This window comes from Oenanthe melanoleuca, chromosome 2 (genome assembly GCF_029582105.1).
Source record: "Oenanthe melanoleuca isolate GR-GAL-2019-014 chromosome 2, OMel1.0, whole genome shotgun sequence".
NCBI lineage: Eukaryota > Metazoa > Chordata > Aves > Passeriformes > Muscicapidae > Oenanthe > Oenanthe melanoleuca.
Window position 1 is genome coordinate 21,830,318 of NC_079335.1, and position 26,232 is coordinate 21,856,549.

At 35.7% G+C, this 26,232-nt stretch overlaps 1 protein-coding gene across 1 annotated transcript in view; it reads left to right on the forward strand.

Annotated features, from left to right (window-relative positions):
- STK3 (serine/threonine kinase 3) overlaps window positions 1-26,232 on the forward strand; it is a 120,732-nt gene that overhangs the window by 39,721 nt on the left and 54,779 nt on the right. Inside the window, exons 7-9 of the mRNA XM_056484808.1 lie at window positions 12,221-12,358; window positions 14,234-14,359; window positions 25,367-25,559. Coding sequence (XP_056340783.1) covers window positions 12,221-12,358; window positions 14,234-14,359; window positions 25,367-25,559 — 457 coding nt within the window. The remainder of the gene's footprint in view (window positions 1-12,220; window positions 12,359-14,233; window positions 14,360-25,366; window positions 25,560-26,232) is intronic.

Sequence of the window (26,232 nt, forward strand, 5' to 3'; positions counted from 1 at the left end):
CGAAGTGTACCTTTCTCAGATCTGCAAAGCCTTCACTTGGTAGTTCCATATATATGTTGTAAAGTATCCTGCTGTTCAAAGGCTGTTCAAGCAAGATGATCCTTGAAGATGCTTTTTGGGATGCTTCATGTGAACAGTGCAGTTTACTGAGTGAATAGTTACCATATTGCTGGAGGAGCCAGGAGTATGATTGCTAACGTATCATTTGAGGAGAGAGGAAAGGCCATTTACGTGTAACTGTATATGGCTGCCGTGTCTTGAAGAACCTTTGCATTCAGAAATCCTTTCCCCTGTCTGCCTTGAGGTATTTTGTATAAACTGGGGACAAGCTGCTAGGAATTAAGGGTATGATATGGCCCATTTATACAATATCAGCATTTCTAGTCACACTGCTTCAACTATTGCTGTATTGTTTGCATACTTGAGTGATTGCAACAGCCACATTGCTAAACTGTAATTTTTTCAGCTATATAGGCTATAAATTTTTGTTCCCTAAACAGTTTGTAAAGGAATGTTATTTCTGTGTGTACCTACAGTAACAGAGCTTTGCTTTCATTTTTTTTTTCTCTTCAGTGTCAGTCATTGTAGAAATGCTGTGAGACACGTCGTCAAATGAAGCAAAATGCTGTAGATCAAACCAGATCTTAACAAAAGTGTAGAAAATATGATTAGTAAGTGTTTGGACAGGGCAGTAAAATACAGACACAACCCAAACACTTACAAAATTTGAAAAAATATTCCAGGCTAAATAATGTGGGAGTTTTGACTCTAGATGCTTGCTGTTTTTTCATCTTCTCTCTTCAGGTTTGTTTATAATTTCCTTTAAGCAAAGGAAAATATATGCAAGGCCAGTTCACGCTGTTGTGGATCTTTTCTCTCAGTGTCTATATATCTTTCTGGCCTCCAAAATGCCTTATGATACAAATTTTTCTTTAATTATGAAGAATTTTTCTCTTCTATATCCTTGATGTCCTGTAGAGTGATACCATGTACATACAACTAAGCTGTTCATCTACATGACATCCTGCAGGGTGTGCAATTCCTGTAAGGGTGCACAGTATTTTGAGGATTACTAAGTCTACTACACATTTAATTACCATTGGATTTCATTACCATAATGCATTTTAATTTATCTCCTGTGTTGTGCTTCTGTTTCCTCAGTTGGGTGAAATTTGCTCAAAGTGTAGCAGATCATATTGAGAGGAATTAGAGGTGGATACAAAACCTTGAGATGATACAAATGATGACTGACTTACATAATTCAGTGTGTTACAGAATAAACAAATAATGAGGCTACAGCTTTATAATATGCATTATATTTTATTTTTGCACTTGATAATAGTGCTTGAGAGGTGGGAAAAAAAAGATGCCACGTCCAGACAGACATGATTAGAAAGAATATCACTGACTTATTTGCAGTCAGGTGCTTGAAGTCTAAACTGATGTTTTATTTAATAGCATAGATCTTAACTCCTGTTTTATAGCTAGTGTTTTTGTCAAAAGAAAATCGGCCTTGATCACAACTAAGGCATTAAGAAAGACATATTGTTTATTTCTTTCTTGGAGATAAGCTTGAGGGTTTTCCTACTCTTCTGGAATTAGTTTCTCTGCATTATGGGTAAAGGTTATTGTATGGCTAATTCCATGGCAGTTCAGGTTGATTTGAGAATACAAATGTTGTTGCAGAAATAGAAGAGGCTTATTTTTAGTGCTCACTAAATCTAGGGTGTTATGTTTTTCTTCTTTACTGTGGTATGTTCAAATGAGCAGGCTTGAAAAGCTTAGTTAGCCACTGGGGATATTAAAAATAAAGTGGAAACTAAATTGTTTGTACTACTTAAAATATTAAAAATGTATATTTTTAAACTAGGGAAAGAGGAAACAACAAAAACTTTTAATTTCTTTGCATCTATCACCTCAGGGTGGAAAAAGGTGACTTTTAAATTACTATATTTCAATGTGAGAAATCGAGAAGGCATGCAGAAAAAAAATGGTAGTTTTTAACTTCAGTTTTGTGTTTGATGTTACTTGAAATGTAATTCAAGCAATTGTGTTCTGTAGCCACTGTATGACCTACCCAGCGGCAATCAGCCCCCCTCCCCTTAAAAAAAAAAAAAAGCAGCCAGTTGGCCTGTGTTTAGCTTACTAAATGTCATCTGGATTCAGTAAAATGCAAGTGACCTGCATTGAATTAGTATAATTGTAATACAAACAGAACATCTCATAGTTTTGGTCTTATACAGGAAAAGAGAAAGTTGGAAAGATTTTTCAGTTTGATAAATAAAACTGAAGATAGAGAGTTAACTTTGGTTCACAATTCATTTTACCTTTTACTGTCTCTTAAAAAAATACAGGGCATCTGAATCTTGTGTGCATATTTTCTCTTTGGAACATTTTGTGGTTTTGGAAGAATCTTCCTGAGGATGTATGTCATATCAGTTATTAAATCATGAGCAATTTTACCAATTCCAGTTTCCTCAGACACAGTGCCATTTCAGAGATTTTTTTTTTAAATTGATTTACCTAACCTGTCCAGAATTTGTTATATTGCTTTATCTTGGTTGTTTGGTAGGATTGCATTTGAATGATGTAGTTAATATTTTTCGCACCCTGTTCCAGAGAGCAATGCTTATACCTACCAAGTGCCTTGAAGAATTGAACTATCAGTTCAGGCAGTTTATTTGAATTTTAACTCTGACTATGATCCTGTAGTTGTATTGCTTGATTTGGTTTAAAAGGAGCATTAGTCTTTTCAAATTTAAGATTGGTATCATTGTGTAACTAATACTATGCCTTGGTTGTACTTCTCTTTTCATATGGACATTTGAATGCCCAGATTTTACTTTGTAATGCCTCCCACAGCATCATGGCTTATGGAATAGAAAAAATAGTTTTACTGTAGCAACTACGTTTCCTTACAGGAAAATTTAAGGGTCTACAATATAAATGACATTTATTTGAAAGGGAGAATACTGGAAATGCTAGCAAGGCAAGGACAGTAGCACTGTTTTTTGCATGTACCTGGTAGCTGGGAAAGCAACACTGTTGAGCCCTGTATTCTCTCAGTACCTTGAGAGTCAGTGGAGCAGAAACAGGAGAGGTTTTCATTCTTTGCTTGAAGGTAGACAGTGCTTTAAGATGTGAGAACTCAATTACTACTTCATAAACTACAAAAATCTGTAATTAATTAGCTGTTTTCATTATGTCAGTAGGATCTTGGCATTTAATGTCTGGAATTTTGTCAGTTTAATTTTAGTTCTTACTTTGCACACTGCAGGTGAATGAATTGTTTTGCTTTGTGGTGGTGGTTGGCTTTTGCTATCAGCTGCTCATCTGCTGCCATTGTAAAAGGTGAAGTAGGAAGCAGCAAACACTGTTGAAAGGCATTGTTCCTTTGTGTTTCATGTTTCTTGTGTTAAACATGGTCATTCTGTTTCTGAACCTAGGCTGATCAGACATGATAATCCTTTTTTTTCCCCTTTATTTTTAGAATTAATTTTATATGAGCACAGGACAAAGGGAAGGGTAGAGGTAAAAATCTTCAAAACACACGCCTAAATTTTGATCATGAAGTTTTGGTACTTCTGTGTCTATATTTTTCTGTAGAATAAATCAAGTTCTGGAATTTCTTGGGTAGTTTGTTGGCAACTTTCCTACAATGTAACCTGGATATTCCTTGTTAAAATTTAAACTCATTAGCTCTTCTTTGGTTCTTTATAGACTTTGTCCCTCTTTGAAGTGGCATTTAACGTGTTAGGGACTGTTACCATATCTCTCACCGTAGTTGCCTCCTCTTTACACTGAGCAGTCCTAATTTGTTCAATCTTTTCTTGCAGTGTGTTTTTTAAAAATATCTAAGCATTGTAGTTACTCTGTTTCAAACCATCGTCAGTCTGTTCACATGTCTGAAAGTTTGATGCCTGGAACTGAGCACAAAACTGCTTCTGGAGATGTAACATACCCCAAATACAGGGGAACAGCCACATATTTCTTGAATGCCTTCTTTCATTACTATTGTCTGTGGTTATGTCAGAGATTTCACGTTTAATGTCCAGTGAATTTTCTGCAGTTTTGTCTCACAAATATAAGTTACTCCTTGATTCTTCTACTAGTAAATGAAATTGCAAATGCAGTTTTTCCACTTCATGTCTCATTAAATGTTAGTATGTCTCTGGATGTAATCATTGCCTCATTTTCTCAGAAACTGCAGAAAATACTGTGGGAAGAAGAAAAAATATTTTTTTATTAAAGTAAACTCTGTTATTGGGGTTTTCTTGGAGGGAAAGTAAGTTTCATGTTCTGGTAAAAACTTGGAACCTTCTAGGTATTATGCATATGAATTTTCAAGATAGTACTGAATCAGGAGTAAAACAAACTTATGGTAAAAGACGACTAAATTAATCACAAGAGTATTCCCTGGATTCTGTCATGCAGTGTGCACTTTCTGAGCCATTTCTTTGTTCTATAACTGATAAGAAAATAGTTCAGTGCTGAAAAAAGTTATTGATCTCATGTATTCTGTGAAGGGAGTGATAGCAGTGATTATGTAATAGCAGGATGCTATATGTCTAAGAGGTACCAACGTTCACAAAGACATCTTCTCTTTTGATTCCTGGCCACCTGTATGGCTGGGATGTATCCTTTAGGCAGTGAGTTACCTTGCTTTTGAGCAGGGATCTGCACTAATGTATAATTTAGTCTGAGAGACTCTTAAGTCTTGAAGTTCTCTGAGGCTTTGTTTGAACAGAATTGGGCAGTGGCCTCAAGTGGTTCCATCTCTCTGTTACAGTGATTTTGATTTCCTTACAAAAAGAGGAGGTGTTGCTCATCACTATCAAAAGGAAATTTTCTCCTATACAGTAGTGTTTAAAAATACTTGTTTTTCCAAGTCTAGGTACTTCTTTCTAAACTAAATGTAGTTTAATAATCTGTTTTATCCTATCTCTATCCCCTTACTTGCAAACACTTCCTCCCCTCAAAAAAAAGCCTTAAAAAACCCACGTATACATACATGGAGTGCAGCCTTCTTTCTTCTTCTAATAAAATGAATCTTGCTCACACAGTGCTGAAGTTGAGGGCACTTTTCAGAATAAGAATAATGAAGTAAATTTCAGCTCATTTAGGTTTTCTTTTTGGTGAATGAAATTATTAGAAATACTGTCTTAGACGTTGTCTGAATGCTACAGTTCCTTTCAGCTGTTTGGAATTTTTGGTGTTTTGGAAGACTTGCTAACTTTCACTGTCTTGTTTTCCACTAGTGCTTGGATTTTTTAAGTCATCAGGATCTTAAATTTTTTTATGTCCAAGAATACTAAAGATGTGTAGACTTGCAACTATTGTGGATGTGAACTTTCGGTATAACCTTTCAATAAAATGTTTAATATTTACACTTTTTAGTATCTGTAAGGGGTTATTTTTAATTAGGTATTTTCCTCTGAAGATTCCTCTGTATGTCAATTAAAATTCAAAATTGATAGCTGACTGGGTAGTTTAAGCACAGAATCTTGAATAGCCTGAAATTATTTTTATTTTGAAAAATTTCACTTAACTAAGAAACTTGCCCTGCTCACTCCAAAGAAACCTCCAAGGAAGTGAAGCCCAAGAAGGGCTCAAAAACCTTCACGACATTGCAGATTTTTCCATGCTTTATTTTTAATTTCTACAGACTTTGAAAAGGTATATTTTGCCCTGCTTTCAAGAATGTAAGTTGAAGAAGAGAAGAATTATGAGAAGCAGGTTGCTGACTGTGTCTTCTTTCTGTTGAACTGTCGGTGACATCAGTGACTTGCACCTTGAAGATGAAATGGGAACTTGAAAGTTACATCCCCATGCTAAAAGGACAATGTTCAGTTGAATGGCAGAATTCTGGAATATTTTATGTTGAAGAGCTGGGCTCAGGAAATTGAAATAATCCTACTGAATTGGACAGAGAAACTAAAACTGTTCCGTTTCAAAATAGAGGATGGAAAGCTGGGACAAGATAATAGTAAAAAACTACAGGCAAAAGTAGTGAAGAGTTCCCTAAATATTATTTAAATGTGTTAGAAGAAACCCTGGAGAAATATTGATAGGTCTGTTGGGCTTGAAGGGAGAGGGAGAAGGAAGAAGCAAACACAAGGAGGTCAGTGCAGATGAAGTTCTTGGCATAAAACTCCTTGAAGAGACTTGTTGGGTAGCTTTCCGATGTCTTTTGATAGTAAAAGTGATGGGTTATGGGAGTTCAGTAAGCTTTGAAAAATGAAAAAAAGAAATGGTAAACTCATAAATTAATTAGCTGGCAGAAAGACAGCATGCTGAGGTGATCCTTCTGGGAGAAGATTGGTGATAATAAATATTTTTGTTACTCATCTGACAAAGTGGTTTGATAATGAGCAGGCATATATGCAGATACCATGATCCTTTTAGCTGAGTTAGCAGGGGGAACTTACTCTTTGTCTTGATAATTGCATAGCAGCCAGTACAATAAAATTCTGTCCTTTAAATGTACCAGTGGAAGATATGTTAGAAGTCAGGAAATGTGATGGATTTAAAAATCAGTTTTCTAAGTAAGCGTGTTTAAAATCAGTTATTGAAAGGCCGCAAACCAAATGAAATTGTGGCCTTTGAGCACTAATTTGTTCAAGTTGTAGTCACATAACAAATGATCTGGAATATTCTTTTGAAATTTAAAGCAATTTTTTAGAATCAAAGAATATGTCAAATTGGAAGGGATCCATAGGGTTCATTAGTGCAACTCCCACCTTAGTAGGAAGAGTAAATTCAGAGGTGAATCTCAAGGCACCGTTGTGTTGCGTGACGGTGCTAGTAAGGCAAGGGTTGATTCTATTTGATAGATTTGCAATTGCACTTACTATTGCAAAATGTTTGAGATTGGTATCTTTACATTCTTGACCTGTTATGCTGTCAGAATGTTATGAGCTTACTAGCAATAATAAATATACAGGTCAATGTATATAGCTTATCTTTCAGTAACCCATCTTTGCTGTTAATCATGAGAATACTTGTTCCATTATGTATCTTTTCTCTGTGTTTATTACTTTATTACTTTACATCTTAAGTGAATCATACTTGGATTTGTTCATCAGAGGTCATTATTCCGGAGGGAAGCTTATGACAGTAAATGGCTGTTAAGAGTTGTGGTTTATTTTATGTAGTGGGTTTTTTTTTTTTTTTCTCTATGGTGTTTTATTTTATTTTTCAAGTGCACCTAGTATTAATATATGAAATTTTATAATAAAGTAATTTAAATGTAATTTTTAACTTACCTAGTATTGTTTATGCTTTAATCAGTGGCCATTACTAAAAACTATAAAAGTAAGCACAGTAGATTGCTTGTTAAATGTCACATGTATTGCCCCTCATTAGGATGAAAAATTTTGTCAGTTATTGTTTGTCCAGAATTTCTCTGAACTAAAACTTGACTTATCCCTTCCTGCATTTTATCCTCTGTTGATAATTCTAATAAAAATTGACCTGGATCAGATATGTGATAGGTGTCTGATGGAACCCAGACCTGTTTGTAGTTCTGCACAAAAGGTGTGAGTACATTAGATTATCTTCATCAACATCTGTGTTTGCAGATGGAAGGAGGAAGCAGTGATTTTTTAGGATGCTTCTAACAAATAAATCTGTTATCTACTATGAAGCAAATTATGAACAACTTTCTTAACTTTAAACACGAGGTTTTGTTCAGTAACTTTATTTTTCACTGTGTTACAATATAGTAGTTCTGAATTAATTAAAACAAAACAAACAGAATCCCTCCCCCAAAAAGCCACACCAAGAAAACATGCTTACAAAGCAAATCCAGTGTAGAATCTTTTAGTATTTCACCCTTCTTCATGCTGATGTTTCATTTTTACATAGCTGATGAGTTGTGTAACTGATTAATCAATGGTGTTTTAATAGTCTTTTTGAAGGCTATTCTAGAAAGGAGGGAGGTTCTACGGCATGTATCACAAAGAAGAGAAAAATGTGTCTTTCAGCTGATTCTTTGTTTCTAAAGTAATTAAAATATTGCCGCACTCAGTATTTAACTCCAGGAGACTTAAATAGATTTTTGTACATTGAAATGTGTTACTGAGTTTAAATGTGTTTTGGTGTTTGCTTCTTATAGTAGATTGCTAAACTAAGTAGTATAATTGTGGTTCTAAAAACTGTGAAGTCACAAACTGATGTCATGTATTCTTACCCTATATGTAAAATAGTTTTTCTCTGTAGATTCTAGCAATAAAGCATCATGGCATAAAATTATAAAATCACCACAATATAGAAGTCTTTGTTGTCTTCTTCAGTAGTATTTATGATACTGGGTAGATTTTCTGCTTTTTATTACAAGTAACTTATTCCAGCTAATAATAGAGATAAGTTATTCAAGGAACTAAAAGTCAGAAGACATGGTACCTCTATGCAGTTGCTGTTGATCGCTTAATGTGTTTGTGGGCTGTGTGAAATACAGATATATTACCCTGACTGACAAGAAGAATGAGCTGCAAGGATTTTCTGATTAGGAATTTCCATGTGTGGTATATGTGCATCTCATTTTTCTTTTGGCGTTTCCTAATTCATCATCATCACCATAATTACATTTTCACGCCAATAAAATTGCCCATAAAAGAACCTTCATAGAAAAAAACCCCTATTTTCAGCCTGGACTTGATTTAAAATACTAGACTCTTTAAGAATAAGAAAAAGAAAATACTGGGCTGACTTGTGCAGTTCTGCTCTCATTTAAGACCTGGTTCTCATTCTGGTATTCAACTTAGTTATAACTGCTGGTGATTGTGCAGGGAAGTGCTACCAGGCGTTGGGTATGGTAGAAACTGTTGCCAGTGCTCAATTTAGAAGTGGCCCAAAAAACTGCTCTGGATGATTTTGTCTTCCTCCCATTTTTTGTCATACATGTGTAAGAATCTTGAATTCTGGTTTAGCTGCAAGGTGAAGGATTTGCCTCAGACCAGTGTGTGAAAGATGATTCAAAGTAGAATTGGGCTCAAAGTTCAGAGGGGGAAGGGCCAGTTCAGGACAAATTCGGAATGACCTCTATATTATTATTATAGGCAGTTGAAGATAAACACAGATTAAACTGATCCTTCTTGCATCTTTAGAGATTTCTTTCTCTTTTTAAAGATAATTGAATGGTTAAAACTGAAGACTGAGTCATACAATCAAATTCTTTGGTTGTATATTTGATGAGTTACTCATGTAAGATTTGTCAGTCTCTCTCAGAAATGTAAGGCAATGTGGAAGGTGATGTTGAGAGTGGAAGAAAGAAAATAATTAGCCCCAGCTCTTTTATAAGTATGTCAGAGCCTGCCCCATCTGTTGAACAGTTTCCTCCTAACATTTCCTGCAGTTGGAACTGCCAGTTCAGCCCATGTGATTGGGCAGATAGTAGCTTATTTTTGGTGTTTTTTTTTATAGGAACATTTGTCTAACACTGGTTGTATGAGCACTGTCCTCAGTCCCACTGTGAGAGCTACACTAAAACAAATAGCTGTGGGAAACTTCTGAGAAAATTTCAAGTGGAGTGGAGGGAAAAAAAAAATACTACAAGTAATAGTTTGGGTAAATGCAGGGACTGGAGAAATCTAAGGTAAGATGAAGGAAGCATGAATAAAACGAAGTATTTCCTGGTTCCATTGGCACCCAGAGTGATTGAAATGGCTTAGTTTTGTTTAAAAGTAATATATAGTTATTTTAGGATAGAAATTACCTTTTTGACAAGAAATGGAAGAAAAAATGAGGAATAAGTTCCTGTCAGATAAGTGTTTTGTTTTTATTCATGGAGATTTGGGACTAGCTTTATAATTATCCAGTGATTGCTTTGCAGGCCTCTTGGAAGGAAGCAAGGTAGTTGAAAGCTAAACCGTGGGCTGTTTTGAAAGAGGAAATGTTTCTGCGTAGAGATATGCAAGCCAGAATTAGGTAGTAGAGAGGAAAGATGGAACTGAAAACCAGAATTTTAGGTTGGTTAATAGGATGGACTTCTGAGAGTTTGAGGGAGAGGTACAATCTAGCAAGTGCATGGCATAATTACCAACTTGGACTAAACATTTGGAATAAGTGGTTTCTGTATGTTTTCTTGTATTACAAAAATGCATCTAATTTTTCTTTCCAGCTAAAACAGCTCATGTGACATAGTAGGATTTAAAAAAGGCTACAGTTTAAGCATTACTTAGATACTCTTGTTTCTGAGATAGGTATCTTCAACAAATATAGAAAGCCTAAGTGTGGATTTAGAACTCTAACATTTGAATATCTCCTTTTGTTGCTTTTGTTGCCTGGCATAAAATAATGATTCGTTAATTCCCTCTTTCTTCTCATTGTCCTTTGTGGATGAATGACAAAAAAGTCAGTTCTTTGCTGTGGTTCTTAACTTCTGTGTATTTGACGAAAATAATTGGCCGAGGCAAACATTTTTCCTAGAACTGTGGAGCAGAGTAGGACTCTCTAACTTATTTTTGCTTACCTGTGGGGAGAGAGGTTAATGTTTATGATCAAACAGGAGGTACGTGTTTTGACACCACATAAACAGAAGTTGGTAGTCTTCGTTACAGCTGTGTTTTCAATAGCTACTGCAGAGTTGGCTGTTAAGAGTAGCTGCAGATAAGATCAAAAGTCATCAGTTCAAAGTTCAGAAGAGATCATTAATTTCAGGGACAGAAACAGCTGAATTTGTTAGCCACTGCTTTTTGCCAGAAGCACTTCACTTGTACTGACAATTAATCTTGCATCACAAGTGAAGTAGATAAGGCTAGTTACTGAGTGCCACATTTCCTATCTGAGTCCATATACTTGTTTGACATGGCTGCCCATTGCAAATATAAAGCTGCTGTTGTAGCGTACATTTTTATTAAACAAAACAGCAGGTTTTGTAAATGTTTAGGTATTTGAATTCAAACAACTGTTCAGTACTAAATTAGCTTTTCATTTAAATGTTAGTAAACAGTTTTTACATAATTTTGCATGAATTCCACTTTCCTTCAGAATATGAGAAGAATTTTATAACGAGGGTTTGAATGAGTTCAACCAAATTCCAAGGCCAGTCAGACTTCTTTAGTATCTATGGATAAAAATCTCATGAAGATCTCTCTGCCTTCTGGCTATGCTTCTGACATAGGCTGAAGCTTCTAGTGCATCTAATATGTTAAAAGTGTGCAATCAGTTTTTCCTCTTTTCTGACTTTGTATTTCTGCCTCTGCTTGTAGAAAAACAAATGAAGAGTTTGGAAAATGTGATCGACTTGAACCTGGGTTTAGAAGAAAATAATAGCCTGTTGTTCTTGTCAATAGACCTAGTTCTGAATAGTGTGTTGCTATCATGTTAAGTCTTAAGTAATTATACTGGATGCATTTATTAAATGTAAAAGTCAAAAACTTGTTATTATTTTGCAGTAGTTTGTCAGAGTTGTATGGCTTTTTACCCCCAATACAAGTGTGTATTTTTATTTAGAGGAAAACATGGAAATCATATAAAAATTGACGCAATATATATAATCTTAAGTAAGACAAACTTTTTTTACAAAGGATGAATATTTTCTCCCAGTTGAAAAATCTGTCTATGTATGGTTCTCAACAGAAGAGATTTCTGTTGTGTAGGTAAAAGGTGCATTTTCAATTTCATGGAAGTTCTCAGTACTGTAAGACTAGTTACTTGATTATTTTATTTATGTCATCTTTTAGTGTTACCATAGGTCTTTTAGCATATGTATCTAAATCTTACTGGAAAAGCAGGTTTTAAAGCTCCATCTGATGAATTATGAGTGTAAAAGGTAATAGCAATCCTCCCAAATTTCTTAAGCAATTCTCAAATAAAACTAAATTCACATAGGAGAAGGTGAACTTGGCTGTACACAGGAACTTTATATGTGTGTTTAAACAAGCAGTGCTCTCATTTCTGCTAAGAATTTCTGAAAGAATATAATAATCTCTTCAAATTGATGAACAGCAGTAGATAAAATAAGGAGTCATGTGCTCCATGGAGTAGAGTTTAAATAGAGAAAATCTAATGGGAAGTAGTTATATTAGTAGCAGATGGATTTACTTTCTGAATCTTGATCTGAGTAGAAATCCTTGCATACTTAAAATTTGTCTTCCAGATTCTTACCCTGATAAGAAAGGTGGATAAAGCAATTTCTTTTTTTTTTTTTTTTAACTTGGCTTCAGCTGCTGTGGTGATGTGTTTTGCTTAGACTTGCTATTGTTTGATTTTTATCTAGGCTATTTTTATGATTCCTACAAATCCCCCTCCAACCTTCCGGAAGCCAGAGCTCTGGTCTGATGAATTCACAGATTTTGTGAAGAAATGCTTAGTGAAAAATCCTGAACAAAGAGCTACGGCAACCCAGCTGCTACAGGTCAGTATTTGAGTTACTGAGGAAAAGCACATTTTATATTTGGGCTTCTTTTTTTCTTTTGCCCCTCAAACCCAAAATGTTGTAAAAATTCTTAGAGGAAAAATCTTATTTTAACTATTATTATGACTTGTTTCTTTTTCACTTTGTATTCTGTTCTCTGTCAGCTCCTGTATCTCTGCCTCCATTTTATTTCTCTTCTTGCTGCTTCTAAAAATTCATTGCTCATTAAATAGTTTAAGGCTGGTTCTTTCTATTAAAATTGGATCTTTGCTTTGTGGTTAGAGGCCCTCAATAGATCTCAGGATTTAGGCAAGTGTTTAGTAAAAGAATTGAGCCCAGGTTATCCCTCTGTGTGCACCACGGATGGGGTATATTCCATATTTCCTTCTGGTCATGTCAGGTTGAGCAGGCAGGTGGCTCCATGTCCTAGAAAGGTCTGATGCAGATGGGCAAAATAATGAGTTTGTTCTTGGGCTGAGTTCCACCAAATGGGCACTTTGTGAGCCACAGTTGGCAGTGTGGACCTTTGGAGCAAGGCAGGGTATGCCAGACTCTCACTTCCTGTATTACTCTCCTGCTAGATTTATTCTGTGTTGAGCTAGCAATAGCAGCTGTTAAATTTTAATTTCCAGTGAACTCCACTACAAGGAGAACAAAAATTTTGCCAAGTAGTTCTTCATAATAGATCTGTCAGATTTGTAGATCATGCAATGAATATTTAATTTTATACATTGCAAAACACCAAAAGTAGACCACAAGGTAAGTAAAAATTGAATGTTGTAAGTGTTTGTGTGATGTATGAACCAGTACTTGAGACCTCTAAGATCTGAAGTTTTTATGGTTAGCTAGATACTGAGGGCTATGTAGAAGAGACTTGCATTAATGTGGGCAAGTAAGGAGAAACAAACAAGCAAACAAACAAAAAGCTTCAGTGTACAATTTCTTTCCCATACTTGGCGACCAGAAAACCAAATACTATGTTTATTCATCAGGAGTCTTGTCTGTTTCCCCAGCTGGAATTTGGAGCGTATGTGAAAATGTTTGAGTAGAAATGAAAGTACTGCTTGTGAGGAGGGGTCATGGAATGAAAAAGAGAGTAATCGAACCAGTACATCAAGGGAGAAGATAGATAATAGGTGTAGGGCATGAGGCTTCATCAATTCTGTTCTTCATGGAACAGTTTTTAAATATCTAATAATATTTTTTGAGGTGCTTAGTTATGTTTGCCTTACGTTTGTACTTGCATATAATGATGCTAAACCAAATTTTTTTTTTTCGTTTATTAGGCAGCAAAATGTGCATCATGCATGTTGTCTTAAATGAAGCAGTAATGTTTTAAATGACCTTGAATTAAAAATTAAAGTTCCTGCTTGAAAGTAAGGGATTTTTTTTACTGGTTCCACGTTTCAGCATCATAGATCAATAAATACTTTATGACATTTAAAGTATAGGTTTGTTGAAGTAAGAAGCCACAGATGTTCTGGTTAGAGCCATGAATTTATGCTCTCAATTTGTTAAGATTAATTAAACTATGAAACGAATGTCTGAAAAACATTGGTTTGCTATGTCAGATCATCACCACTGTATTTGCAACTTACTGCACAATTTCTTTGGAAAATTATATCCTCAGTCATAAAACAGTCAATTCATTACATTACCCAAGGCTTGCAGTTACTAAAAATAGTTAAAATAAAGTTTTAGTTATGAAGCAGCTGAAAGATACTGTATGTTGTGTTGGTGTAGATTTTGGTTGTTGTGTAATGTATGATACTGTTTATCTCTGAAATCTGTGATGTTGAATAGGACTTGTAATTAAATCTGAAGCACAACTGCTGTAACGATATTACATATTTTAATGATTCTTTTTTTCCCTAGCATACATTTATTAAGAATGCTAAGCCAGTTTCAATTTTAAGGGACCTGATCACTGAAGCTATGGAGATAAAGGCAAAGCGACATGAGGAACAGCAGAGAGAGCTAGAAGAGGAGGAAGAAAATTCGGTGTGTACCTGTTTTTCCTATAACTGCTTATACTTAACAGATAAGTTGCTGGTTTTCCCCTACTTCCTATAGTTGTATTCAAATACTTTTTTTCCTACCAGTTTTCTGTGTGGTTTAAAGCCTAATTCTAATTCTAGTTTAATTCTGAGTATTCCACTCTAATTATAAGTAATGCTGTCTGTATAAGCCAGCTTTCAGCACTGTTCCATGAAATGGAAGTAAAAGCTTTTCTAGGAAGTGGGAAAAGAAACCATGTCAACTTCAACTATTCAGACTAACATTAAAACCCCGAAAATTATTTAAGGCTCTGCTTTCACAGGTGGACTTCTAGACAAGTGGTTTAGTTTTTCGTTCAGGGCACTTTGCTTGGTGTTTGTTCAGGTTTTTTGGTGACGCCTAATACACAGAGTAGTTAATGACAACGCTCAGTAAGCAGTGATTGCAGTGTGGTTTGAACTAAGTAACATGAAAATGGTGATGGCATTTCATCTTCAGATGACATTGTTAGCATATGTTTGAGGAGAGAAGCAGGTTGTATGAGTAGATTGCATTTAGAATTGTTTGGCAGTGTTAAGAGTAAGTCGGTGTTCCTGGCATTATTACTCTTCCCTACATAATTTATTTCAGGTTAGTCTTGTGCAATGCAGCAGAATGTGCTTCAAAGAAGTGTGTTGCCACACATAAAATGTGTGGTCATTCAGAAAGAGCTCAGAGAAGATGGAGACTGGAATGTTACAGTTTTGAGCAAACAGAAAAGAGCAGTGTAGTAAATGCAGTTTGGTCTATAGTGTCCTAAAGTAAATTGTAGAATCCTTGTTGCAGAGTGCTGTGTGATGATATATATATAGGAATACTTTTCAAGCAGATTCTGTGCAATCGTTTTTATCTCCAACAATCAGTGTGGTTGGCTGCATTTTTTTCTGTTTTAAGAATGTGTTCTTAGAATATTGATAGCATGTCTTTATAAAGGTGGTTTACTCTAAATTGTATTTGCTTAGTTAGTAATAAACAGGCAGGGAAGGTTGAGGTTTTTTTATGTTAGGAAATTTTCCCCTGTGTGACTCGACATGCAGAGTTTGTTTGTGACTTGACTTACTGAATAGTTGATTTTTGAAGACACTGATTTATTACTGAAATAAAAATTGGATATCTTTACTAGCTTACTTTCATCCATACTATTGCCTTCTGAGCTGGAGATGTTAAATGCTTGGACACTGTTGATGTCTTTTGCATTAACCCAAAATTAGGCATGACATCTGATTTCTTAGTCTGAGGTTCAGATCACACTGCCAGGCACATTCCATGCCAGTGTACACCTCCCTCTTCCACTACTGCATGGAAGGGTGTAACACAAGTTGGTTCACCTCAACTGAGGCAGCATTTAGCAGCTCCTTGTGGTTCTTGCATGGGTACAGAAATCAGAATGTAGCACTGCACTCCCCGCTCTGCCACCCCCCACACTGCTTTCTTCCATACTTCCCTCCCTTCAGTGTTCAATATAAGAGAATCTCAAATCCAGGATTGAGGCAGCAATCTGTCACTTGTGTTACCATTGTAGTAGCTGAGAATTCTTCCATGAGCTCTTGTGGTGCAGTAAGCGAACAAGTTATGAGTCAAAAAGACTACAGGAGTCTGCTTGTTGCTAAGTGTAGAAGATAAGTGCCTCAGATCTGAAAATAACAGGAGTATCTTTGGTTAACAGGGCTGAAAAAACCAGAATCACAAGGTAGTTGAGATTGGCAGGTACCTGCTGAGGTCATCAAACCCCCTACTTAAGCAGGGCCACTGAGGTTTGGCTGCCCTGTCCAGGCAGCTTTTGACTATCTCCAAGGAAGGAAACTCCACAACCTCCCTGTGTAGCTCGTGCCAATGCTTGGTAACCCTGATGGTACAAAAAGCATTTCCTGATGTTCACAGGAAACCTCCTTCATTTTATTATATGCCTCTGCTCCTGTCACTTGGCACCACTGAAAGGAGCCTGACTTCATCCTCTTTGCACCTGCCCTTCAGATATTTACACGTAATGATGAGGTCTCATATGAGCTTTGTGTTCTCGAGGTTGAGCAGTTCTAGCTCTCAGCCTTTCCTCATGGGAGAGGTGCCCCAGTTCCTTGATCATCTTTGTGGTCCTTTGTTAACTCTATGCTGTGTCCATGTCTCTCATACTGAGGAGCCCAGAAGTGGACCCAGCACTCCAGCTGTGGCCTTAGCAGTGTGCTGCAGAAGGAAAGGATTGCTCAGCTCCCTGCACCTCCTGGCAACTTTGGCAAATGCAGTGCCTAGTTTGTCTAATTAGCCACTTTTGCTAAAAGGTTGGTTTACTCTTAAGAATGAGTGCTGTTGTAATATATGGAAATGCTAACTCTATAATTTTTTTACTTACACTAGTAAAATTTTAGGGGCTATAAATCATATATCAGTGCACGAGCATCAACAAACACAGAACCAGAAGTCAACCTCTGCTTGAAAAAATTGCTCTTCAATGTAAGGCAGAAGTTCAGAGCAGTTGGCAGCTCAGCATTTGCATACCTTGCTCAATTTTTCTTTGTGATCATGATGTAGAGAAGTTCTAAAGGCCAGCCTTGCAGAGGGCTAGAGGCAGCCCTGTAGTTGCACAGGGTGTGAGAAAAGAGTAAAGTTTGAAAACTTCACAGGTGAGTAAGGGAAGAGGCAGATTTGAAGCAGAGCTGATTTCTCAGTGCTGAACAGAGTGACAGAATAGGAGAAAGCCATGAAAGTGGGTTTGTGAATGAGACTAGTCAGTTTGGAAAAGAAAGGTAGTAGAAAGATTGAAGAGCATGACTTCAGCACACTGAAAGACAGAAGAGGAGAAACTGGAAAATGAAGTTTCATAGTATTCTCTTGAGTGAAGGGATCACTAGATGAGACTTTAAGAGAAGACTTTTTAGAGAAACTTTAAGAGGGAAAAAGAGGAAGATGAGAGTGGCTGGGTAAAAACTGCAGCAATATGTTCTTTCAGAATGCTCTTATCATCCTTTGTTTTCTGATGTTGTGGACTCCTTTTTATTTTTCACTGCAGATACTGACTTCCAGGCTGTAATTGTTTAACTAGTATTAATAAATAGTACCAAATGATTTTTACCAGGGCTGTTAAGAGATATGCAAGAGTATCTTGCAATGTAATTTTAAAAAAAATCTTGTAATGGACAAGAGGATGTCCAGGTGTTTCTGCTGTAAAGTTTATATTGAAAAATTAAATGTTTTCAAAAGTTTCCCATTACAAAAAGATCAAATAAAAGATGATTTTTGTACATACGATCAGAAATATTTTTGTCTATTTTTTATGCTATTGAGATTTTTTTTAGTTTCCTAAGTTGTTGCATGGTTTTATGGTTCAAGAAAATAATCTATAAGATTTGTAGTTAGGATGAAATATTTAACAGCTGTTAAAACTGGTGGTATTTGGTAGTAAGTATGACTTTTTCTATCAGTAAATGTATGTCCAATAATTTTGTATTGCTTTGTAAAACTTGAGTGAAAAAAGTTTTGGAATACTTAGCTTTAATAGAAAAAGTGAGGGTACAAGTGATTGAGATGAAGAATATTGATTGGTGAGGAGAGGAGGGATTTCCTTGTTGACAAAAACAGTTTTTGAAGTGACCATGAATATCTTTTGTGTGTCACAATGCAGAACAAATTTTATTCTAGACTGGTTTAGTAGTTGTTTTGGTTACAATTCAGACTTCCTGTGTCTTACAAAGGTTTCAGTGCAGTACATAGTTTTAAGAAATTCAAGATTCATTTGAGAAATAACACCAGAATCTTGTCCAGTTGCTGTCACCAAAGGTTCTGATCAACCAGAAGTGCAAACTCACCCAAACTAGGAAACAGCAAACTTGTACCAGTGCCTTGGGGATCCTGCAAGAAAGCTGGAGAAGGACTTTTTCTGAGGGCACGTAGTGTAGGGGTGATGGCTTTTAACTGAAAGATGGTAGATTGAGATTAGATATTAGGAGAATTTCTTTATGTAGAGGGTGTGTAACACCAGAACAGGTTGCCCAGAGAAGCTGTGGATGCCCTATTCCTGAAGTGTTGTAGGGACTTCGTGCAATCTGATGTAGGTGAAGGTGTCCCTGCTCATGGTAGTGGAGTTGGAACAGGATGGTCTTTAAGGTTCCTTCCAATCCAAAACATTCTTTGGTTCTTTGAAACTGTTACTATTTTCTTTTCAATTAAAGACATTATCTAGTGAGTTGTTTCTTGAATGCATGCTGCTTATATACTGCATAGTAGAAAACTGCTGAACATGTTAGATGTGAGTGATGCCTGAACTAAGTGATATTCTAATTTCAGTTTTTTAAGCATACTAGGCAGAGGTTAATCAATGGATCCACAAATTTTTCGAGAAAACCAGGATAAAAATCTGGAAGAATAAAATGAAAGCATTACAATATTTATGTTATTTTAGAAAAAGAAACAATCAATCCCCCAAGGCAGCACTTCACTTCAAAATAATGTATAATTTGAGAATAAGCTCAAAGGTTGTGTCCTCGATTTAATTTGAACTTTGTGGAACTGCCAGAAAAAGAGTAAACCAGTTCTTTCTGAATGGGAAAGCAGATTATATGAGTGCCAGTTTGGTATAGTTGGTATACAGTTTGGTAGTGGATGAAGTCAGCAGTCCAGCTTTCAGGGGTGAAGATAAATAACCCTTGTACATTCCACTTCCTTATATATCAGTTTCACAGAACCCCATAAGAAATAAAGGGCTGCTTGTATGTAGTTTACATAACTACATAATCCTATAGTTCAACTGTTAATACAGGCCTTGATAAGTCTGCAGTGATGGCAGCATTCCTAGAAAGAGCTAATGACAGTCCCTGTGTTACCTGATGTAGTAGTAGTGACAGTAAGTAATGCATATATTTCCTCATATTTTAATATCTATAAATGTTTTTAGATTGTGTGTAGAATTTGAGTCACTGTTCAGTTACAAAGTAATAGCCACCTGGCATTTCAGTTTTGAAAAATAACACCTCAAAAATGGACTTTTTCCCAATCATCCTACTGTAAAGGCCTCACTATAGAAATGCAAAAACAGACTTGAACTCTGAGAAATGCATATTTAACAACATCTAAAGGCAAGAGCAAATATTGGTGTTAGTGTTAAGTAGAGTCTATTGATGTTAAAGGTCTCTGATGGGCAGTGAATTGAGTCCATATACTATTGAAAAAGAATGGTTTCAGTTAACCTGCAGGGGCTTAAATTTATTGATCTAACCCCCCAAGAATTTCCTATGTAAATTGTGAGCAGTTCAGTTTATTACTCACTAGTACAGGATTTGAGACCCATCAAGAAGGAAGGTGTAAAATGTTCTAACTCTGAAGTTTCTTATGTTAGGAAACCTGTTTTAACCCTAACAGTTATATTTGAATAAGTTTTTGTGCTTTAATACCTTCTTAAAGCCATATATTATGTTGTAATGGGCACTCAAGTTAGAAGTCCCTTGCATAACTGGAAATAGAATGGATTGTGTGTGTTTGGAGAAATAATCACAATTATGTACTAAATTTTCAGGGTCAATTCAGGTAGTTGTCCTTCAAGTGAGGAAGAGTCATATCCCTATAACTGATTCTTTTTTTCATTTTCACCACCGTCTGTGAACATTTTATAGCATGAGAAGTTGTCAATTGTAATGTAAATATTTTTTGCTGTTCAAAACTTCATATTATAGAGTTGTAGATGAATATTCAGGCTGAATACAGTCTTCAGGTATCCTTCTGTATCCTTCCTGAAAGTTACAATATCATTATAAGATGTGTAGTGTGCTCAGAATTGATTTTTATGCCTGTTATGAGAGCTGCTCATGTGATGAGAATGCCTTCTGACAAACTGACATGTTTTGATAGGTGCTGAGGTAGTTGTACAGGTTTTTTTAATTAAGCAAAAATGGCAAGTGTTGTGTTCTACAGAAGGTTAATCCCAATATCAAAGTTTAAATGTTAGTTTAGGCATTATGAGACATGACCAATCTCTTCTCGTGCATTTTTGGATGTGTGATGTGAAGTGGATGCTGAGGCTGGGCAGCTGTATTAAGGGAATGTAAAGTAACTCGTTGCTTGGCAGCTTACAGAAAACATGTCTAAATATTTGTTTCTGTGGACCCTTAAAGGAATGAGCTAACAAGCAGCTCTCTGTATGTTTTCTTTTACATTTTAATGTCACTATAATGTGAGAAATGTTTAAGTCTTTTAGAGTATTAAATCAAGAAATTACTACTTCAGTGATTTTTTTTTTTCTTGGACACTTAGTCATTGACAACTATCAGCACCAAAGGCAACTGTTGATAATCAGTTGTTCCTATATGTAGGATTATTTATTCATTCATACAAAAGGTTATTTGGTTAATCCTGTATTGATTATGAAAATCTGGCATCTGTATTTTGAGACTAAGTATTGTTGTGAAGGAACTAGTGAATCAGATGAGTTATTCTGTATTTTATATCTGATACACTATGCTCTAATTTTCTGAAGATTTTTATATTTGCTTTCACCTTCTTCCATGTGTTTGCATGTATATGTTATAGCTAGATATGTCTATATATATATATATATAGAGAGAGAGAGAGGCATGTAATTTTGCATGAGTGTTAAAACTTTCTTTCCCTGCCATTTTTTCTTCACGCCAAAAACACTTGACATATGTGTTAATTAAGTTCGATTGCAGTCCTTTAAGTGTCCTGAAGTTAGAAGTATAGCATATTTTTAAAATCCAGAGCACTGTGGAGCCAGAAACTGGTTATAGGAAGAATAAACATGGGGAGGTATGAGCACACAGCAAGGCGACCTGGAAATCGAAAACAAGCTCAAGTGCTGTTTTGTGACAGATGTCTGTTGAATGTGATGGGATTTGATAGTGTGCTGAAAGTTAAGTTTTTACCTGTTTTACTGGTGGGTCTAAGCTTTGTGTGCTCAGTAGTAATCATATACTCAGGTTGAAGTTTGGCTTTGTAAGTTAGCAGCTTTTACAAAATCTTTGTGCTTGACCAAACTACATTACGTGTTTATGTAGCTACTACAGTGCTTAAAAAAAAGATATCTATGACTACAGCTACATTTTTCAAAGGTGGTGATGAGGTGTTAATAGTAAATGAAATTATTTTACAGGATACTAAATTTTGCCGGCGTGTAAATAAATCTTCATTTAATACCTTGCAGCCGAGTTGGCCGTCTTTGCTGCCCTCTAGTGTTCTTTTGACATGCCTAACCGCGGGCAGAGAGATTTTAAAGATAACTGCTGCCGTATTTGCTTCTCATGTTTAGTTTTTTATCAGTCTTCATCTCTACTGATGTTTAAAAGGCAACAGAAAAATCCAATAATCTGTATCGCCTCAGCTTATTCACTTCTGTAATGATGTAGACTCAGATATTGTCTGCAAGGCCAACTTCTCTGAGAAAACTTCTTGTGTGATGAGATCTTTTATTTTACAGGTATATATCATGGAGTCTTGTGTGTAGTTTCTGCTGAAGTATTTTTAAATTTTCTTTCCTGATGATGAAACCTCTATGATTGCATTTTTATGCTTTAAGGTCGATTTTGTTAATAATAATATTTTGGTAAATAATGAGATCCAGAGAGTTAGTCTTATAGATTGCAGGTTATTGCTGGTACTTTACTTGTACTTTACATTGTGATGTTATTCCGAGTTTCTGTAGTTCTATTGTCATTTCTGTAGCATTTCAAGAGATTTTAGAGTTCTTGCTGGTGTGCACCTTCTATTGCTGTATAGTGGTGTAACTGAAACCCCTTCCAAATACAAGTTGGGTTGCTTATTACTTGTACACGGGAGAGCAGCAAACAGTTTAACTCCAGAGTTAGTTGTTTTTATTGTTTGGTTCTTGGATCTGTTTTCATAAACAGTATGATAACATAACACTTCAGCTTTAATACTTCTTTTTTTTCCTGGTTAAAATTGAGATTGTGTTTGTTTTTGTTTAATCAATGTGTTTACCTTTTCTAGTAACAGATCACAAGTTCTACACCAATATTTATGTACTGAAAGCATGAATGAGAATTTGTATGAAGGAATGACTTTCATTGTCATGTAAATGTGCACTTCCATAAATTGGATCCACTGTGTATTTTTATAAACTTACCTTTTCAGAGCCAGTGTAGTCTCCTGCCATATTAGCTAAGTTTCATATTTGTGAGAAATACTGGAATTACAGTTCTGGAAGCAATCTGTGTTAGCTATAAAATTAATTATTCTGGGGCATGCACGGGCCATGAAGAAGTTTTATATTGTTCTGTCTCAGTACACCATTCCTGATACAAGGAAAACACCATTCATCAAAATTGCTGTGTGCTTCCCTTTTGGGAACAACTGTTTTTCTAGTAATAAGGTGGGCTTTTGTGATCCTTAGTCTCCTAGGTGCTAAAAGATAACAGTTCTCTTTGCTGAGAGACAATACTAAGATAAAAGCTTTTGGCACTCTTAGACTGGAAAATGAAATGCTGTTCTTTGAACCAAGTCCACATAGTTGACTTGGCTGAAGAAATAAAACATTTTTTCAATGGAGCAGAAGTTATGAAAATGGTAATTTAGGACTCCATTTCATACTTGTTCATGTTGTTATCATCACTTTTTTCCCCACTAACTTCTACAATAGAAGTTTTGCGCTCCAGGAAAGTGTTTGTTTAATTTCTTACTTCAGCTTAGGTAAGTTTAGGGCCATGTGCACTGCAAGTGGATATTAATATTAATAGCAACCTAGTCAGTAAATCAAATGTAACTATACCTTAAACTCAGAGATTTGCCTTCCTGTATATTACAGATGCCAAATTTGTAGTGATTAATAGGCGAAACCTCAGCATGTTAAGTCAATTTTATGTTGTATTGCAGTACTGAAAGAAACACTTGTAGTTTAACTGTTCTGGCACTTTTAAAATGTGAGGCAAAAACAACTTTTTTTTCTGAGTACTGTTTTTAGAAGGGGAAAAATGCAACTTGTAGGAAACATTGGGGTTAACAGTAGCATTTGGTGGTAAAGAAAATTAAAGTTGCCACCAGGAGGAGCAGTACCAAAATATTCTCATTTTTTTACTGGCACAGTTGCCTAGTGCTGTAACTGTAAGCTGTCTCTATCTTTGGGAATATCACAGTTTTTTTAAGGGTAGGGTGCTAAATAGAATGCAACTAAAAAAAAAATCCCTGAAAGAATGCAAATGAAGAACTCAAGTATTTTTGTACATTATAATCTGGAAAATAATTATTCTTTTGACATTTTGAATTTTAATTTAAATCTGTTTAGGTCTGTATCCTGGCTTCATTATGGTATGCTGTTAGCCAGACGTTCTGTATAAAAATTAAATCTGTTTTTGTATCTCTTAGTTGGGATGTAATAGAATAATTTTCAGTAGCTGGTATTGCTGCACTCAGTTTTCTGTATCTACCTAGACCAGCCCTTAGTGAAACAGGCATCCAGGCCATGTAGCTCATGCTCGTGTGTCTGTGCAAGAGGTAAATTGTCTGCCATGCTAGGGAATGAGGTCAGTGAGAAACACAAAGTGCCAGACCTTGCAGGGGTTTGAGGTTGGGCTTTACTTTTTCTGGTCCCATTCTGTGTCTGTCCCCCCCAGCCCCTGCACTTACAAGTCTCTTCATAGTTTTAACATTTAAAATCTATAAAGCAATGCAAAGATTTAGGAAAAGGGGGAAATTTTTTAGTAGGTGAAGACTTGTTTTAATGTTTCGTATTACCCTGAATGTACTTAGAAGTCTTGTAGATGTGGCATTTAGGGGCATGATTTAGTGGTGGACTTGGCAGTGCCAGATTAACAACTGGATTGGCCATTTTAGGGGCTTTTTCCAACCTAAAGAATTCTATGATTCTATGCAGTAACAATATGTTATTTGTAAGGGGGAAATGTGAAAAAAAAATCTAATAGTCTTCCAAAAGATGTAGCTAAAATATTTTGCTAATCACTGATAAAATTTTTCAAGGAACTCTAATGAAGTTTTGACACAGTAGAGGAAATGGATGCATATATGGTTATAAAACTGGTGAAAGTAGCATTTGCATTTAAAATATAACAATTTTACATAGAAGAACTTCAACAGTGATGGATATTATTGCTTACATCTAATCAACAAATGAGAATGTCTAAATTTTTTTTCTTTGAGTAATAGATTTTATTCATATAGAAAGTGTGTATAGTCACAGTCCATCACATTACTCCTGAAATGCTGTAAGGTTTTGTGTATAATCTAAATCAGATTTTGGAAACCAGTGGGATTTCCCATTAGTGTTTTCAAATATTGGTATTACATATGAATTTCACGTTTCATTAACTGGATTGTCATTAGTGCTCTGTTTCAAATTCCTGGCTCGTTACTGTTACCAATTCAAAATGTCTATCTCCTTGATATTATCTCTCCCACACTTAGTGGGTAAGTATGTGCTCAAGGGCTGTTTTTATGTGTAGTATTGACAAGTTATTTACTTACATTTGTAACAAAGGTTTAAAAATGGAAGTAAACACTTGAAGTAAGTCAAGTTGATTTTTTGTTTCTGTGAGAGACTTCAAAAATTCTGTTGAAGATTGTTTAGAGCCTGTCATCTGGGTTCTGTATGTAATGTCAGATGCTGGGCATGATCCTAAGTTAAGGGTGGTCAGCATCTTTGGTGACAGTTCTTTGCAAAACATCAAAATCTCTTTCTGTAAATTGTGTTAGTGATTTTTGGAACCCAGAGAGATAAAGTGGGTCATGAAAATCACAGGGATAACTCAAAACTGAATGCTAATGTAAAATGAGTGTGTGGGCCATGTTGTACTTACCCTGCTATGCATCTGTGTGAGAAAAAAGAGTTTTTCTTTCTATGGAAGATTTTTTAAGAAGAGTTTCTTTTAAAGTTTTAAACCTGGGAGTACAGCAGTACAATTAGGTCACATAAAGATAAAAAAAACTAATCAATAAGGAATTGCATCTTACCTTTGTTTTGTTTTAATGATCTGCTGTGTTCTGGCAAATGTTTCCCCGTAGGATGAAGATGAGTTGGACTCTCACACCATGGTGAAGACCAATTCAGAGAGTGCTGGTACCATGAGAGCCACCAGTACCATGAGTGAAGGTGCTCAGACAATGATTGAGCACAACAGCACCATGTTAGAATCAGACTTGGGGACCATGGTAATAAACAGTGATGACGATGAAGAGGAAGATGGGACCATGAAACGTATGTTGTTAATTTGCTTTCTTCTAATAATGTGTTTTCTCATGCTGCAAGACAATGTGGTATCGTGAAGGGCTTTTAAGTGTCAAGTTCTGTGGTTAAAACAGGGAGAGAGGGGTATTTGTGTTTCTAAGCACTCTGTAATTTGTAGAGAAAAAGTTGACTACAGTGGGAGGTGCAGAGCAGAAGCCTGGTTTTGGTGCTTTGCTAAGTTTTCCAGAGGACTCTCAAACTGTCCTTCTATGAATTGTCCCTTGTCTTTTGTCTCCTGTCCCACATACATTTGGACCAGTTCCTTGAGGCTAAACTGGTGTGATTATGTGAGAGGCTGCTGTTTCAATGTCAGTGGTCCTGGGAACATGTCATGATTCTCTTTGGGGTCAGCAGTCAGTAATGTATTTTGCTGCAAAACTGTTTTGTAATTCATGATCACTTAGCAGATCTATATTTTTTTTGCAAATAATTATTTTGACATTTTTTGGAATATAATTCAACAATGGTTGATTTCAGGCAGTGATCAAAAGATTGTTGAAACCTAACTAAAAAGTTCTAATTTATTTTGGCAGCGGGTGAGGGAGCGTGTAACAAAGTGAAAAAATATTGTGAATGATTTTGTGTATAAAAATATAACTTATATTGAAATATTAATAAATACACATTTTAAAAATAGTTAATT